The sequence below is a fragment of the Mesoplodon bidens genome (genome assembly GCF_964165515.1).
Source record: "Mesoplodon bidens genome assembly, chromosome: 1".
Lineage (NCBI taxonomy): Eukaryota > Metazoa > Chordata > Mammalia > Artiodactyla > Ziphiidae > Mesoplodon > Mesoplodon bidens.
In genome coordinates this window covers 217,624,558-217,643,026 of record NC_138176.1, presented here as the reverse complement: position 1 = coordinate 217,643,026, position 18,469 = coordinate 217,624,558, and the positions used below count along the sequence as shown (strand labels likewise).

General features: G+C 38.4%; 1 protein-coding gene across 2 annotated transcripts; it reads right to left on the bottom strand.

Annotated features, from left to right (window-relative positions):
* Positions 1-663: 663 nt before the first annotated feature.
* On the bottom strand, positions 664-17,291 carry ZNF330 (zinc finger protein 330). 2 transcript variants are annotated; one of them, XM_081246965.1, is made up of 11 exons: positions 17,107-17,291; positions 16,624-16,719; positions 15,094-15,225; positions 13,393-13,412; positions 13,221-13,291; positions 11,066-11,145; positions 8,516-8,642; positions 7,954-8,058; positions 4,190-4,236; positions 2,798-2,915; positions 664-1,633 (listed from the first exon to the last, which is right to left on the bottom strand). In XM_081246965.1, the coding sequence occupies exons 3-11, from the start codon at positions 15,211-15,213 to the stop codon at positions 1,359-1,361; spliced, it is 963 nt and encodes a 320-aa protein (XP_081103091.1). In that variant the 5' UTR covers positions 15,214-15,225; positions 16,624-16,719; positions 17,107-17,291; the 3' UTR covers positions 664-1,358. The 2 variants fall into 2 exon arrangements, with proteins under 2 accessions (XP_081103091.1, XP_081103092.1); XM_081246966.1 differs by lacking the exon at positions 16,624-16,719.
* Positions 17,292-18,469: the final 1,178 nt, after the last annotated feature.

The window sequence follows — 18,469 nt, the reverse complement described above, 5'->3', positions numbered from 1 at the left end:
AGAAGTGGGCTGAGACTGCAGGCTCAGAAAGTTCAGGAGTCTACGGAGTGCAAATCTTCAGCGGCATCCATTGAAGTGTCTCCATCTCACTCGTCAGGGTCCCCAGACAGTCCCTTGACCTTTGCATAATAGACCTTTGAAGTTTATCCATTCATACTACTAACTCCTGCCTTGGTCCTCAGTTTTCTCAGTTCTCCTGCTGCAAGAGATGAAAGCTTTTTCCAATGCATCTAGAGGCCCTCTGGCTTTCACACCTGGCTTTCTGTTGCCTGTTATTGCCCTCAGCTGTTCCTTAAGTTTCTATGGAATAAAAATGGCTCAGCAATAGCCATCCGACCTGTTATCCATATGGCTACAATTTTCTCCATACTTTTCAAATGCCAGCCTGTCTGATGATGCATTCCTTTCCACCACACCATCCCAATTCACTGTCAGTGTAAACTGTAACCACTGGAACCTGTGCCAGCAACTGTCTGTTCTCCACCTACCACGAATGATGGGGTTCAGCTGCATCACTTTGTGTCTATCACACACTATTAATCTCTGCTACCTATCTTGCATATTAGACAAAAAAATGAAACAGTTTATATAAAAATATTGGAATGCTTTCCAAAATAGGTTTAAAATACTAAGAATAAGAAATCAAATAAAATATCAAAAGTATATAAGTGAGATACTAGATTTATTCAAAGAGAAATGAAATTTCCTGGGTAAAACATCTGTGTGATAATACTGATTCTGAAAAATGGCTACATAGTCACCTTTGTCTATACATTTAGGCATAAATAATAGGTATTGTTCAGGACACACGCTGTGAAGAAAGCAATGAATGAGTCAATTGCTAAAACGCACATATAACTACTTAAGATAACATGAATATTTAATGAAAATTTAGCATATAACATCTGACTTTTATCTTGTGGACAAACAAGAAAAATTACAATAATTCATTTTACCCATTACATTTTACAAAATCAGACAGCATGATTTTCTAAGCAGTGTTAATAAAAACAGCAATTTAATCTGAAACAAATATATTACCATCCTATTCCTTTATCCTGTATATGTATTTAATTGGCACACCTACTAGATTACTAAAACCAGTAAAATCCAATCCATGATGCTTCAATTGCTTGGATCGATAAACATCTTACAGTTGAAATTCATTTTTCTTATGCTAGAAGCCTGATTATCAGTTCCTATTAAAATGCTATGCCCTACCCCTTGCCCCAGTAAGTGTGACTAGTCTTTCACATAAGGCTAAGTGACAGTACGTACGTCTGTATAGCCACACATGATTCATCAAGCACACACATTCCAGCTCCTCAGACAAGGTCACCAGTGGGCAAGCAGCTTTCCTAGTTCTCTTGTTCCTCATAATGAGCATAGCCACTGGCATAGGTCCTTCCTAAATTCAAATTAGCAAACAAATCGGATGACTCAGCATCTGAATCCTTTCCACCTTCATCGTCTTCCTCTTCATCATCCTCTGCTTCTTCCTCATCTTCTTCCTCATCATGGTAGCTGGTATCACCATACTTATCAGATGCAAGGTTCTTCCAATAGGCATCATACCCAGAAGCTCCATCTCCCTCTTCACCTCCAGTCTGCCTGCCGAATTTCAGGGAGCGTGCTACGAAAGACAGATATGTATGTGGCACCTGATTAGCTCCAATTCTCTACATCCTCATTTTCCTCTACAATATATGAAGTTACATGAACTTGATTGGCTGCTTCTTACTCTCAAATGAAAAAGTCAAGTCACATTTTCCTTATTTCCTCACTTAACATTTAACTGGAAAGAAAGGAGACCTTAGAAACAACAATCAGTTCAATCCTACTTAGAGTCTACACACATATCATGTATAAGAAATGATAAATATGACAGTGTCATTTCATTAAATCTAGACAAAGTAGGAAAATGAAATAAGAATAATAGCATTCTCCATACATAAGTTAAATAAGGTATGTTAAAAACTAAAATGCCCTTTGTTTGATCAATTAAAAGTGCATTTTCAAATCACAGAACAGGTGATTTCATGTCATTACACTCTTCTCAAGAGAGCTACTTTATAATTCAGATGTCCTAGAAGACAAAGTCTGTCATTTCTTCTGCCTTAGTAGCAAAACAAAGTTTAGCATAAAAAATTATGTCTCACCTCACTGTATAACTATATCTTTGATTAAACAAAGTATTGTCAGAGTCATTTAGAATTATGGTTCCATTATATGTTTGGTAAAGAGTCAAATTCTCTTTAACAAAATTGTGAGCTTCATTACTGTAAGCATGTTTGTAGTAATTGCATTCCTTCATAGAAAAGTTATATAAAAACTGTTAAACAATTTCCTACAGTAGTGACGTATAACATAATAAGCATCACTGCTCAAATATCACACACATAAGAATAGCTTCAAAATGAATTCCGCCTTCCGAGTACTGAAGATTACCACCACTTGAATATTGAGGATTTATTGCTACTCAATTATTTAAAATGAAGCCTCAGAAGAACCAGAAAAATCATTCTTTTTGGTCTTAAATTTCAGTATTCACTATGTCACTAACTGAAGCAAATGCCAAATATCAGAGTGAATGGCGATATATTTCTTAAGTTAAATTGAGAAATTTTACCCACAAATTTTCCAAGGCTATAAAATTCCATTTGCATAAGATAACACATTCATCTTTTCAAATATGAAGAAAAGGCAAAAACAAAAATAGAAAGAGAAAAAAAAGAGATAAATCTTGTCTAAGCAAGAAAGCAAAATCACCCCAGTGGTGTTTTAACAAGAGCCTTACTTGACATGCTAAGATCCTTAGTTTCCTGAGTTTCATGTCCACATTTAGGGCAGGGAGGATGTTTTCCTTTTTCTTGCTTAAACACCTTGCTCCTTGTATGATCATCACAGAAACAAGCCTATATAGGAGAAACAAAAACGAGCACGTTAAATACGTAATTCAAAAAATATATGAAGACATCACTTAGTATTTCAAGGAAATGTAAAGTTAAAGATATACTTTTGTTAGGGCAGAGATTAAGAGTTTTGTTGGGACTGGTCATGCTTCTGATTTCAATTCCTTAAAGGAAATGGTCTCTGCCAGGACTCTCCTGGACTATGGCCTAAACACAAGACAGAAAGTATATGCAGGGTATGATATGTAGACACATTTCTTCGTAAATATGAGTATTCACAAAGCCTCTGATGACATAATGGTGACCAGCTCATCTACCTACACAGAGCACACAGTCTAACTGGGGACACAGACAAGTGGAGAGGCAGCTACACACACTACACATTGCAAGGGAAGTGAAGAGGAGAAGCGCCAAACCAGACCCAGGACTCAGGAAAGGCTGCCTGGGAGACGTGAAGTCTTAGCCGAGACCTGCAGGAGAATGGGGGTGCAGCAGGGTAAGCAAAGACGGAAGAGTGATCTAAGGCAGAGGAGACAGCACAGACAGAACTGGAGAAGAGTTGGGGGAGGAGTAAGATGTAGGGTTAGGAGTATTAGTAGGAACCAGAGAAATGACTCCGAGACGCAGTGAATCAGCTGCATCTGTTCAGTGATCTTTGACAAATGGAAATGCTGGAGACAAGGTCTAAGGAAACACAACATTATGGAAATCTTCACTTGTACTCAAACTCTAACAAACAAGTGCATTTTGACATAAGGTAAAATATACTCCCATCATTTTGGTCAGAATGTTCTCTATAAACATAAGGTGCAAAAACACTGAGCTAGGGGCTTCCCTGGTGGTGCAGTGGTTGAGAGTCCGCCTGCCGATGCAGGGGACACGGGTTCGTGCCCCAGTCCGGGAAGATCCCACGTGCCGCGGAGCGGCTGGGCCCGTGAGCCATGGCCGCTGAGCCTGCGTGTCCGGAGCCTGTGCTCCGCAACGGGAGAGGCCACAGCAGTGAGAGGCCCGCGTACCGCAAAAAAACAAAAAAAACACTGAGCTAAGATTCAGGAGACACACGCACTAGTGTCAACTCTAAGACAAGCCAACTGGATGACCTATGAAATGTCTCTGAGCTGTCTCAACTTCATTCACAATCTCTAAAATAAAAGAAGTAAATTACATAATGTTTAAGGACCCTTGTAGATTTATTATAGCTATAAATAATCCAAGAGCTGGTGGATGAGTATGGGGATTAAAAACAAAATCTAAAACTAAAAAATATAAAAGTATACCTTACAACGGAGACAGGAATGCTGACCAAGCCGATTGCATGAAACACCTGTGAGGGAAAGTACATAATATCCATTTTCAAACTTGGAATGAAAACACTATTTTCCACAGATTTATACCTGATGTACTATCTTAGATCAATTAACAACTTTTTTTTTTCTGTCTCATAACCTAGAGGATACAGAAAATGAGATGGAATACCCAGCCAGATGCAAGGAATCCAGCAATTGCACAGACACAGCATTCTTTTATCCTCCAATCTCCTTCTATTGCTCCAAAACTAGGAGGTGGCAAACTTCATTAATGATATTTAGGAAACTGAAATGGTAAAACATTTTTTCAGTGACATTGGCTGGACTCTTCGCTTAAGGATATAACAGTTCAGGACTTCCCTGGTGGCGCAGTGGTTAAGAATCTGCCTGCCTGGGACACAGGTTCGAGCACTGGTCTGGGAAGATCCCACATGCCACAGAGCAACTAAGCCCGTGCACCACAACTACTGAGCCCGCGAGCCACAACTACTGAAGCCCGTGTGCCTAGAGCCCACGCTCCACAACAAGAGAAGCCACCACAATGAGAAGCCCGTGCACCGCAACGAAGAGTGGCCCCCACTCGCCGCAACTAGAGAAAGCCCACATGCAGCAACGAAGACCCAACACAGACAAAAAGAAAAGGATATAACTTCAATTTTTAAAAGAGTAACTGTCTCCATTAATATATATTCTCTCCTCGTGTTGTAGGCTATTGTCATTTTTTGCAAACTTCTGATATGAGAATAGAATACTTCAGGTGGAAAAGCGTGACTATGAAGAGAAAATACTCAAGTGGGCAGGAAACCAGATGGAAAAATCCTAAAATATTTTATCTCTATTTTAGTCAGTAAGCCACATTAATTTTGGTCATTATCTACAATTAATGCAAATATTAATGCAAATAATGCTCCTAAACTTAAGAGCAAATATTTTAGAAAAGCCAATTTGTCTGGCACATATTGAATATGCCAAAAAAGGAAAGACAAAAATAATTGAGAGGTATAGAAACAAGAAAACAAACTAAGCCTTACCCTGATATAGTCTAAATATAAACTATTAACTTTCAAGTTACTTAGAGGTTTTGAAAAAGTAAAGAAAACAAAAGGAAATCTATCTTTACAATTCAAATATTGCAGATGTTTCTAAGTTGGGGATTCTTTTAAGTTTGCCTGGGTCATGGGGAGCTTTTTCAATCTGAACAGGAAAGTATTTTTTTAAAAACTCAAAGATGATTTCTCAATTATGTGTATTATTATTGCTTCTGTCCAACCATCCTGCTTCCTTCCACAGTGACACTGCTATTTCAGATGGATTTATACTACCTGTCCTACATGCTAATAATAAAAGTAAAAATCAACTGAGTACTTACTATATATATATATATATATATATATATATATATATATATATATATTAGGAATATATAAGTATACCAAATTACTCCAATATATAACTATATTATTTCAGTCTGTGGAGGAAAAAACCTGAAATCACAATCATTTCTACTTGAGGATATGCCTAGAGAGTAATTAGGTTCATTCTTCATTCAGTCAAAAGAGGATATATATCACCAAAATGCTATAAATCCCTTTCAAGTACAGAACCAGAACACAGACTGAAAGTACAAAGTGCCCAACCCAATTTCCCTGTGCACCAGGCATTTCTGATACAGAATCTTCTCCCATCCCCACCACCTGAATCTTTGACATGCCACAATGACACAATCCCAAGAAACTCGTTGTTGTCTATTACACCCTCACCCTTACCACCGGGAACCCAAACCACTAGGATGGGATGTGGCCTTGCCAGTCTTCTTCCCCTGATTACACCTCAAAAACACACAGGCACTCCACTTCACTGCCCTGTTATTTTTCTCCCCAAGAGTTAAAATCTTGAACTTATATAAAAAATGCATTTCTCCCAGATTCTAAAAAATATTGTGACATTCCTAGTTTTAGACTGGGGAATGGTTTTCTTTTTAAATCTATTTCTATGTCTTCAGAGTATTTTAAAAGAAAGCAGGTTAGAATACATCAAAGCCTGCTGACAAGAAGCCATTTAAATTAGAAGTCCCCTGGCCACTTTCATTATTTTAAAAAATAAAGGCAGAGTACACACAGGTGTTTTGTTTTTGGTTTTTTTTCCCCTCAAAACATACTTCCCACTGGTTATACAGGTAAAGAAGTATTTTATAGAATTCCCGTATCTTCCAATTCATAGTTGTACGGTCAAATCCAAAAATGATGAGATATGACCAATTAAGGGAATAGAAACAAACTATCTTTGGGACTTGTATGTATGATTAGGACAGTGTTTCAGAGAAAATATTTCAAGTAGTGAATGGCAATTGGCGAAGGAAAAATGGCAAAGAAAAAATAAAGCAATGAAAAAAAAGGAAAGAAAGACAATAAATTACAGTAAACCAAGGAAACCTGCGAATCTGCGATGAGAATGACTTTAATATGAGGTATCAAAGGCATGGTAATAAATTTATCTTAAAATTCTTTCAATTATTCAGTGTCTTTATTTTTCCTTTGTCTTTTACTGAATCACTAAAACTTCTTGATGGAAATATAGCCTTATCACTTACAGCTGCCTGTCTTTGGGGTTTAAATGCTATGGAAGACACAAGTTCCCAAGTCCCAAATAAAATAACCCAAATTTTATATTATACATTCTGCAGAAGCCTAGGAACAGCTCAAAAAGGCTAGCTACTCTGAGATGTTCCTTTAATCTTTTGAGATTTTCTTTATAAATATCACAAGAATTACATATATGTGTGTATATGTGTCTTAGACTGATGACTTATCAACTTTAAATTTATAGATGAGTATAGGGATTAGCATTTCATAGCAGAACAAGAACCAAGTTCAAGAAAGTGAATTTGGAATCTCAGTCTTTCCTACGGTGGTATCTACTATTTAATAAGGGCTTTCTAAGTGACAGATACCATACTTATGCTTTATATGGATTCTCACTTCAATTAACTCTTAAAAAATTAGCATCTTTCTTTAATACATAACAAAATTCAGGTTTAGAAAGATTTGGTAAGTTGCCCAAAAACATATGGCGAATAAGTAGAATTCAAGTAATGTCTGAATCTAAAACTTGAGCTTTTGAGAATCAACAGAATAGAAATAAAATAAAATGCAATCTATCTCTAAAGATGATACCATGAAACACTGGTTCTAGAATATACAAGAGAGCTATGTGTGCAGGTTAAATACAGATGCCTGGCACCTGCCACCCACTTAAAGACAGAATCTCCAGGGATGAGGCCTTGACACCTGTACTTTTAAAAAACCTCCACAGGTGTTTCTGATGCACAGTCCTGTCTAAGAGTCACTGGAACCAACTAGCAGGAACAAACTAGGGGTGTACCACTTAAATGGGGACACCTGAAGACAGGGTGGGGGAGGGTATGTTAGTTGTTATAATAACTTGGAAGTGAAAATGACATTTAGTATTCAGGATCAGGGATGCTGCAAGGCCTGCAATGCCTGATCAATCCCACAAAATGAAGAACTGACCCAACCAAAATGTCACTGGCACACTGCTGGACAAAAATGGACTATATGTGTTCTGAATTTTTTCTACAAACAGAAAATAGATATTGAATTAAATTACAGTCCATAAGAGGCCGCATGAAAAACTAGATTCCTTTTTCATTAAGTTTAACACTTATACGATGAAGGATCTTGGGTATAAAGAACATCTAATATATAAAAACTTACATTTAAATGTTTCCGCTTCTAAAACCTGGCAGCTGGCTTGATGTTCAAACTGATCATCTTCACAAAGAAAGTTATGGCAAAAAGAACAGCTGAAAATTCTGCCTCCTGTTGGATTAAAGAACAAAACCCACCAATGTAAATATGATAAAGTTTAAGTTAAAAAACTTATCTGTAAAACTGCTCAGAAACGATGGCAAGTTATTTCAGATTTACACTAAAATAGCATGGCAGTTTTTGTTCTGGCAAAGGCTACAAAGAAAACTGACAAATTGAACCATAAAAGAGTGAACTCCCACTGTACCCTGGCTACCCGTATATACTCACAATGCTCAGAGACGCTTCCTCCCCTGCAACTCCCCTCCCCACCTGCCTAGGTAAAAATCCTAGTATTGCCTGTTACTGCTGGTATAAATCCCTTTTCCAACTAAACTGATCACCAAAACAGTGCCAGTACTTACGACTGATAGTATCCTAAAAAAAATCATGAAAAAAGAGCACCCAGAACGTTTCAAAGTCAGCCTTCACTTCCAGCAAAGCTCGTCATTTGTATGTAACCACTCACCGTGGTCCCAGACACCCCGTTCACATTCCACACACTCAGCATCGGTAAGCGGGCAGGCACAGGCATGTGTACTGAGACACTTCCTACCGTGACAAACCCAAGCTTCACAGAAGTCACATATTGCACCCTGCAACCAGAGAACATGAAAAATTAACCTGTGACACACCTGGCTGCAGCCACAGTTTAAGCAGTGGCAACCACCAAAATCATATACATTTAGCCACTTATCAACCTTCAGTGATAACGAGTGGCTTCATTAAAGAAAATGTACTGTTTAAGCCAAAATTAAAGAGTGTTTCCTGAAAATCAAACGACTTCACCAATAGCTATTTACAATATACAAATCTATAAATCAAAAGAAAAAGAAGCAGAAGGGAAACAATACACTTACGCTAATATTAATCATTTAAATGAGTCAAAGAGCTGACAGTGTTGCCCCCAAACTGAATTTTACAATAAATCAAATGAAGTCTAGAGCCCATAATTTAAGCATTCCTGTCTATAGCAATTCTGGTAACTAAACTGAGTTTTTTCAAATACTAACATTCCTGACTTAAGAAAGTTCCTTCTTATCTGGGTAATTTATAAAATAAATATATAGCTTTTCTAGAATAACAGAGAGAAAATATTAAACTTCTGCCAGCATCTTTTTTAAGGCAACTTATGCATTAAATCATTATTATATCTCTTTGTTAAATAAAACTAAAATAAAATAATTGGAACTAAATGACAGGGTAAGACTTTCCAATTCTCTGTCAAGGTGAGACTGTAAGACTACACACATCTTTAATAACACAATGACATCCACAGAACACTAAGAGCTAGAAAGAATCTTAAGGAAATGGAATTGGATGGCTTTTCCTTTACAGGTGAGGAGGGACAGGGGCCTGAGACTAAGTCCAAGTTCTAGAGCTACGTTACAGCTGAGCTGTGATTCAAATCCAGGTCTTCTAACCCTCAAAATTCACTGTTCTACCATTTAAGGCACTGTAACAAAAGTGGAAAAGAGCAAATAGGAAGAATGTTTTGGGACTTGTAAAAATAGATTACCAGTGTAGATAGCAAGTCCTCGAATCTATCTCTTGTATTACTCAGGGTTCTAGCAAGAGAAGAATCACACATTAAACTGGGTAATCCAGGGGAGTTTAAAGAGAGAATTCACAAAGAACAGGGAAGGGCTTCGAAAAAACATCAGGGATGATGCAGATACTACCCCTAGGGCTGAAGGGCCAAGGGCAGGGAAGGGAGGGAGGTCCTACAACCGCAAGAGAGGGCCAGCCGTATGCAGAGGACTACCTGGTCATATGGAGAGGAACTGATGGCCAATCCATGTCGAAACCAGGACAAGCTGGTAGGGAGTAAGCTGGGAGAATAAACACCCGGATCATAATTTCCTCCTATCATCAGGTCTCTTGCCAAAGTCCTTTTTGGGTGGCTGAACCCAAAAAGAAGCCCTAAGTAAGACACTGATCCAGCCCACCACACAAGTCAGGCTCCCAGGGCAAATCAGGGGGAAGAGTCGGGGAGAGGGAATCTTAATCAGCAAATAGAAGATGGCCAGAAAAATCACTTTTCTAGAATTTAGAGCTAATGATGCATGATTATACTTTAATGTATTCTTTATATAAGAGATCATTCATACTCATACAACTCAGTGAATTAAAAAAATAATAATTTGATAAATCTAGACATAAGCAAACTACCAAGGAAGATTACAACAGCTTCTGAATAAAGATAACACTGACGATCCTATACTTAAAGAATTTTCACAAGATGATTATGAATAATTCCAGCTCTTCTATAAGATAGCCACTCATGAAAAATATAAAGGTCTGCCTCATGATGGAAAATTACGTGTTCTTGGAAAATTATGAATATTCTACTATAAATATTACTTTCCTCATGGACTGACATTTGGACCTAAGAATAAATTCACAAAATAGAATACAGTAAAACTGGTCAAAAGGATAACATTTTTTTGAAAACAAGAGCAAAATGCCTCACACAATGCAACTGTTTCTATTATTTAAAATAATGAATTTTCTTTGAAACGTCTACATGTAACAAAGAGATAACAACATGTAATGAACTACATGTAACTACATGTAGTAAAGAGCATAATTCTGTGTTAACTATGTACTCTTTTTTGAAACGTAAAGCTTTAAAAAAACAATTAATTCTAGATTCTTTTGGAACTACGTTGCTTATTTAACCAAAAGACTGAATCTTAGTTTAGCAGCACTTTCAGTATAGTAAATAATATTTTGTGATGTCTAATTAAGATATATTAGAAAGGTATGACTAACAAATGAATGTTGTTTAGGTCAACATTAGATGAGTTTCCCTTCCTTATACATTTCCCAATAAGAAAGAAGAAAGCAGTCAAAAACAAGTGGGTAATAAGTGAAAACCATACAAAAACATGCCACAGATAATCCAGATAACTCCAGACTGATTACATTTAGAAAAACATAACTGCATATTGGTCAGAATGCCTTCTCCTTCTCCTTGGAAACCTACTGGTCTCAAAGATAACTACAAGAAGCTTACCACCATGGCAAGGCCAGTACTGTAGACACCAGCATGTTTTATGACACAGTCAGAAGACTTCATCATGCACTTTGTTTTCCCTAGCAAAGAAACAAATTTTCACTATTAGTCTTGCAAAGTAGTACATACAAATATTCACTAATTCCTCTTTGTATCTAGCCCAAGTTCCTATGGAAATAATTTGAAAATAAAGAGAGACCAGCACTATTTACTGCTTATATAACTGAAAAAAGAAAATGGATATAACTGAGACCTCATTACCTGAGTCAGATCTTTTGAGATTAGGAACTTACATGATAATTCATGTTTGTACTAAAATCAAAATTTGAAGGTTATACTTTGTAATCTAATAATCACTAAAGCAGTTAAAAATCTTGGGAATTTTCAGATGAATTCAGGGAGATTTTTAAATGATATGCTTTAAAAGTGAATTTTATATTTTATAATTCACAATAAAAGCAGTCTGTTTGAAGTTACTGCTTCTTGCTTTCCCTAGAACATATCAAACCAAAGCAAATCAAATAATAATTATGCAAATTATCTGGTTCATTTTTTTATGTTTACCCATAGTTAAAAATTTACAAACTTAGCCTCCGGGTAAACATTCTTCTAAAAGAATTGTCAAATAGTGCCCAAATGAGCACAGAAATCAGGAATATAGTGATAAAGCTAAAAATCCCAATATAGTCACAAGAGCTCTTATCTAGCAGCGAATTACCAACCCAAAACACTGTCAGGAAATTCACTTATCACATGCTGTGAGAGGATTAATGGTGGTGACATATTAATCACGCATCTCAGACTCCACAAAGCAGAACACGAAAGAAACAGAATATGCTCAATTTTCCACTACCTTGATTACCTAAGAAACAAAGCTAGACAACAGGAAATGGGAAGAGAAACAGGAAATGAGGGACAGCAGCCCCCCAGCGGCTCCCTGTCCAACACTAAGGACAAGAATCAGCGAGTGGGAAGCGTATCCGTGCACAGCACCACAAACGCTGAAAACAGGGGAAGGGCCTAGCGACAGCTTATCTCCATCTTCTCCACAGTCTATTTTCTCACTCTACATCCATTTGTCTTTTGTAAATAAGGATATAAAAACTGGCAAATGACTGGTCTATCTAGGCCAGTGTTCTCTTTTCCATTAACTACAGACCTCAAAACCGTCTCTGAAAGCTAGAACTACACTAGAAACATTCAGGGGTGTGGCCCTAATACTTCCTAACTTTCTCCAATGTTATCATGCATAAACACATTTAAATGAGTATATCTCAAACTGTGTTTCACCTGAAACTATTATCCTATAAGCAAAGGGGATACTTGTTCAAATAAAAGTTCGGGGGACAAATCTGGAGTAAAGACAATTAATCAGGTTTCTTTACTGGAGATCTTCAGAACCTTTAACACATACATAGGTAGAAGAACTCTCCCAGGTGGGAATGAGGGAATGAAACATGCAGCGTGTCTCAAACGTATGCTCTGCTTTAAGAAATACCTACTAATATCTCAAGTATTCTGTGGAAGACTATTTGGGAAACATGGATCTTGTTGTTCTATGAACTACTACTTAGTTTTACTCTGAATAATCATTTACTCTGAATAAAAGTTTCCACTTATACTTGGGAACTAGGTAAGTGGCTTAGGAACTCTATTCCACTCACTTGGGAATACATGTGAGGAAATTCAAGAATCATACGCTAAGAACCAAACAGAAAAACAACTGATCACAAAAACTGGCACCAGGTAAATGTGGAATAAAATTATTTTCAACAGCCTAACACACTGCAGGCAGTATCAGCAGAAATCAAAATTTAGGAAAGTAAACAAAGGATATCGACAAGACTAAGACAGTATAAATAAAAATGCAGCATCACCAAATGTTATTAGTCTGAAATCTAATCTTTCCATGTTTAAGACAACACGTGGTACCTTTATCTAAACTGTATATTAATTATTTTCCAGCATTACGTCAAAGAGACAAAACCAAGACTTGACACTTTTTTGATAGGCCAAATAACATTTTATGTAGTCTTATTAATAGTAAGGTATAACATTACTGTAAATGATAATGATGAACCCACAGGTTCAAACTGATTAAATGCCAAACAAATGTTTGATAAAAGAAAAGCATGTGTTTTGATCATATACTTACCACACTGTGCACAAATTGGTAACTTCTGTACAGAATTACAAAAATAGCAAAATGCTCTATTCTTCTGCCGTCTTGTCATGTAAAAGAAAATTTTAAAATTTAGTCAATATCAGATAAAAGGTCAGTCTATATTATTACATATAGATAGAAAAAGAAATAAATAAAAATTTACCTCTGACACTTGTCACATTCCTGTAAAATATAAAAACATAACATTAATTTTTCTACTGGCTGAAAACTGCAAAGTTACTAGAATTATAAAGAATACCGTTTTTCATGTGAAAATTTAAGTGACATTTGCCCAAACCCTCCAATTCCACCCATGAATACAAGCATCTATACATACTTTAAAAACAAAGGTACGTTTTCGGGCATACCACACTAGAGAAAGAAGTGGCCTTTTCACAAAAGAGGCTAAATACAGTAGTGGTCTGTTTTTTGGATTTTTTTTTAAGCAATCAGAAAAATAATACAGAATGAACACAAGAAACAGTAGAGAACACAGTATGTTGAAGCTCACAGAAAATCCAGAATTCTAAACATGGTATTAAAAAGCTCTCCACAATCTGGTCTCTAACCACTTTTCAAACCTCACTGGCCTATTCTCTTTAGATTCAAGTCACTATTTGTCAGCCATTCTCAAAATATGTCTTGTATTTCTTCTTTTCCATGCCTTACTTATTCTAATACTTTTCCCTGAAAAGTCCCTCCTCACTTCTTTACCTACTGGAAATCCTGGTGACGATCCCACCTCCTCTGTGAACTGCACCCCATCCCCACACTCACCATGATCACCTCAGTCCTAATGAACCTTAATCCTAATTGTACCTGTTCTGCAGCACTTACCAAAGTCTAGCCCTCACTGTATATATTTATGTACGAGTCATTTCTTTGTCCTCCTTCTCTTCTCTAGAAATCACCCCGACACGGACGAGGGAGTCCCCACTGTCCTGTCTGTGCTATGTAATCTCACTCCCCCTCACGCCCCTACCAGCCCAGTACACATGCTGGTTAATCCTGGGTTGGGCACCCACCCAAGCCCAACCCATCAGAGTTCTTTCCCTCTGAGGGCAACGATATGTGATGTGAGACATGGGAGCTATGGACCCAGTGGCTATGAACCCCCCAAAATGGACTAAAACAATCTGAGAAAATGGAACTAAATAAAAGTAAAAGACAGAACTACAAGTTGTTTCAGGTTCCAGCTGTCCCTGCATCCCAGCCACATCCATGCCCTTCCCAACTACACAAGTTAGTCCATTACTTATTCAATAAACTATTTCTCCCTGAAGTTACTTAGGTTGGATTTCTGTCACTGATAAACATTAATATAGAAGACAACTGAGCTATAAGCTTGTGGAAACCAGGACTGTGTCATTCAGCTACGTATTCCCCACAGTGCCTAAAATAGCACCTGGCACAGAGTAGGCACACAATACACATATGAGGAATTAAGTCACATTAAGCATTTCATATGTGTTCAATGAAATCAAAAAAGAAAAAAAGAAAGAGGAGTGGGAACAGAAAAAGTAGAGAGGCGTGGAAACAGGAAGATACGGGACAACTCAGAGAAATATGGTCAAAGGAAGGGAAGAGGTAATGATGACTTAGGATGAAAAGGCTCCAATTAATAGGACAAACTGAGGAAGGCATACTAGGTTAGAGAAGCTGGAGAATGTCACACAGTTCCTAGTATGTATTCCTGTTCAATACATATCTATTTGTCACCAACAGTAGCCAAGGTAATATGACAGGTTTCAGAAATAACAAAATCAAACAAAATTCACCACTACTCAGTGTTAATGAAAACAACAGACATGCCTTTAACATAGATTTATACAGTTTTTCAACTGATAACCAAAAAAACTGTTACCATTGAAGCATTGCATGGGTGTTTAGCTAAATCGATAGTGCTTCTGGATGCTCTTAGTTGTTTTTCACGTTCCCGGCGATTCTCTGCCTTCTTCCTTGCACCAGTCTTTTTTTTAGGCATCTCCCCTTCTTTCTACACAAGCAAACAGAGAAGATATAATTGCCTTGTTGCATTTCCTATTTTAAAGAAACTAAGGAATAGCAGAATGAAATCTTCTAATTCTCATTAAACTTTAAACTCAACCCTGCTATTTTGATGGTTAAGCACATTTTAAGCCTTTATGCATCATTTAGCACACATCATCCCAAATAGATGGCTTTTAAAATAGGGCACTTATTTGTATTACCAAACAGTTCTAAAAAATGTAAACATCAAGAAGATTTATCCTAACAGCCAAAATGGTATTCTTTCCCACAGAGCAAAAAAAGTTTCTCTGATATTCAATATTCTTTAAAAATTACTCTGTACCAAGTGAAAAAAAATTATTAGGAATATATAAATAACAAGAATCATTTAAAAGTATATTATTTACCCAGTTTATATCACTTTTTAAAGCTATATATTCAGATGACCTGATGCTGCCAAGTCTTCAAGTATGTCTAATTTTTCCCATGTAATACCTAAATAAAACATCTAATAGTCAAGTCAAATGACAACATTAACTACAAAGCCAAACTACCCTCTCCGAAAAGATATTAAAGGCATCAGAGTAGCTTTGACTCCCTGAAAGCTGCCTTTCCCGCTACTTTTACCTGCAGTGAGCATGTAATTTTAACAGGGCTCAAATTTAACAGTATGTGTTTACCACACATATCAAAATAAGGACTTTAAAACTGGCTTTTATCAGGTAGTTGAAAGAACTACCTCATTTAGAAAAACAAGGTTTTCACTAAATAACACATTTTTATTTGGCTCTTCATCCCATCTGAAGACACAAGCTCCCTGAGGGTTCCAGCCCTATCTTTCTTGACAATGTTTGCTTCCCAGCCCTGCCTGGCATAAATTAAGCCTTAACAAATGAAGAGATACACGAATGAATGAGTCCATGTGCTTGCTTTGAAACAGAATCTCAAATTTCTTAATATTCTTCAAAATACATGTATTTTTTAAAAAGTCTTTTCTAAGAGTGGTTCTCAAAAATCAACTGTGGAATTCCCTAAAAGCACAGATTTAGACTTCTAGGCTCTATCCAAGATCTACAAATTCCAAACCTCCAAGCACGGTTTTAAGTTTCACTGGTGACTGACACACAACCTTCCTGAAGACAAAAATATTCAAAGAAACCAAAGTCGTGTCCATGACACAGGGAGAGAGTTCCATGAAACCACACCTTGACACTCACATTTCTCATTACAATACAGCAAAATCATACACCAGCTTGTACCTGGAACAATACTAAGGCCACTCATAAAGTCCTACTTTCCGGGTTTCAACTCTGATGTTGGAACGCCCAATCAAAAAACCACGCGGTGGTTAGTTGCGACTTAAAAATATGCACAAACCAGACAAGTAGGTTTAGTGGGTGGTTACCTGGAGTAACGTCCAAGTCCACTAGGTCACCCTTCCGGTATTTACGATGACAAAACTTACAGGGTGAAAAGTTGTGTACTGCCCTCGCCAAAGGAACTAAAAAAATAATCACAGGGTGATCACCGACTGAATTTTCTGCGTCCCCCGGGGAGAACCCGCTGGGAAAGTTGAGCCTCATTTTTTCCCCTCTAGTTTGTTTTGTAAACTTAAAGAGTTAATTCTATGTCTTAGCGTTATACGGGTTTAAGCCCTTCTCCAGGAATGCTCCCACTTATTCAGGACGTGGCCCGTGTCACGAAATGAGAAAACAGGCCCGGGGCCACTGCGGCTTTGGAGGCAAAGCCTGCAGCCGGAGGACCCAGCGGGGTGCAGGGGGAGCCCAGGGGAGAGTCGGCGGAGGTGCCACGCGACTCGGGGAACCGACGGCCGTCCCCGCCCGCGGGGCACCCTCCCTCGCGCGCGCTCCGGGCCGACCTCGCTCACCCTCGCGGGGAGGCCGGGCTCACTCCGGGGGCCGAGGGGCAGGGAATGGCGTGAGGCCCGCCCGCGGCGGCTGCAGATCCAATTCGAGGACCACGATTCCGGGGGGAAAAAATGCTACTAAGCCCCTAAGAAGGCGGACAGAGCTGCTTCCAGGCACTAGGAGCCGGACCGGATGTCCTCTGACGTCAGCACGTCGACAGGGGAGGGCCCGCCCACTTCTGTTCGCTCCGCCCCGTCACTCCGCCTTCCGCGGGGGGCGGGTCTCCCAATCCTGGGCGGAGGACCTGACTGAGAGAAGAGGAAAAATGGGGGAACAGAAGGAGGGAAAGGGTAGAAAAGGCACCTCAATTTTATGTTTTCAGAAAAGGAGAAATCTAAGCGAAGAGAAAGATCTAAAAAGAAAAAGGAAATGAACTTACCACCTGGTAGTGGATCAGTTGACTCAAACAGAAAATTCTTGCCTAATTCTGGAAACTTTCTGCTACCCGCACATTTTGTGCGGTCACATCCCACTTTTCGTGTTTGCTCCACAAGTTGTCCCTTTAGTTGTCCAGTGAAGTTCTGTACTACCCTCCTTTGTCTATTTCCACTGGCCTTCTGGAATTCCATTCTTTTGTGAACAAATTCTTCCACATTCTGAGCCTCTAGTGTGTTTGCTGCCTGTCCTTAGCTGAAACGTAACATCACCCCCACCCCCTTGCAGAATCCGTTTGCTTTAAACTTGAAAGTGAAGGTTGCGCATTTTCCCACACTTCCTTCACGTCTTGGTTAGGGGGATGGGGTGTGTCCCCTTGCTTCCTAGTGCCTCACTCACATAATTCATCCTCATTTTTATGTAGCAGTGCCACTTTTTATCCCTCCTTGTTGCTATGTTTTACCCTCTCCTCACGGATGGAAGACTCTGGAACCTGACTTCCAACTTGTGCCATCACCCAGAATCACATTAATATCTAAATGGAAGACCCATCCTCTTGGGTTCTGGATTTCTTCATCTCCAGTAGCCATCACCTCTGCTCCAAGACAGGCACCCACTCTCATGACTGTACCCGAGGCCTTCTCATCAGGTGGAACTACTCCACCACTAAAATCCAAACTTCAAACATCTAACCAACCAACTTCCTATATTACCAACTCTCTCAGCTGTCCCTAACGAAGACTTCGAATCTAATGATCCTTCTCTTTTCTCCCTATCAATTATCCCCCTGCTTTCTTCCCTTCGTTTCTTCCCCAGTTAATAAAACACAATTCATCACTTCAGTCACAATCTTCCATGTTTTTGTCCTGAGCAAACCAACTGGAACATTCCCAATTCTGTTAATTCAACAGCTTGCCTTTTCTTTCCTTCTCTGGACATCTGAGTGTT

What these genes read in the sequence shown, in the direction of transcription:
- ZNF330 (XM_081246965.1), bottom strand. Translation starts at nt 15,213, where the DNA reads ATGCCTAAAAAAAAGACTGGTGCAAGGAAGAAGGCAGAGAATCGCCGG. An exon ending in GTACTGGCCTTGCCATGGTG is followed by an intron (nt 8,643 to 11,065) that starts GTAAGCTTCTTG and finishes CTCTGGTTGCAG; the next exon opens with GGTGCAATATGTGACTTCTG. An exon ending in AGAAGCGGAAACATTTAAAT is followed by an intron (nt 4,237 to 7,953) that starts GTAAGTTTTTAT and finishes TTTCCCTCACAG; the next exon opens with GTGTTTCATGCAATCGGCTT.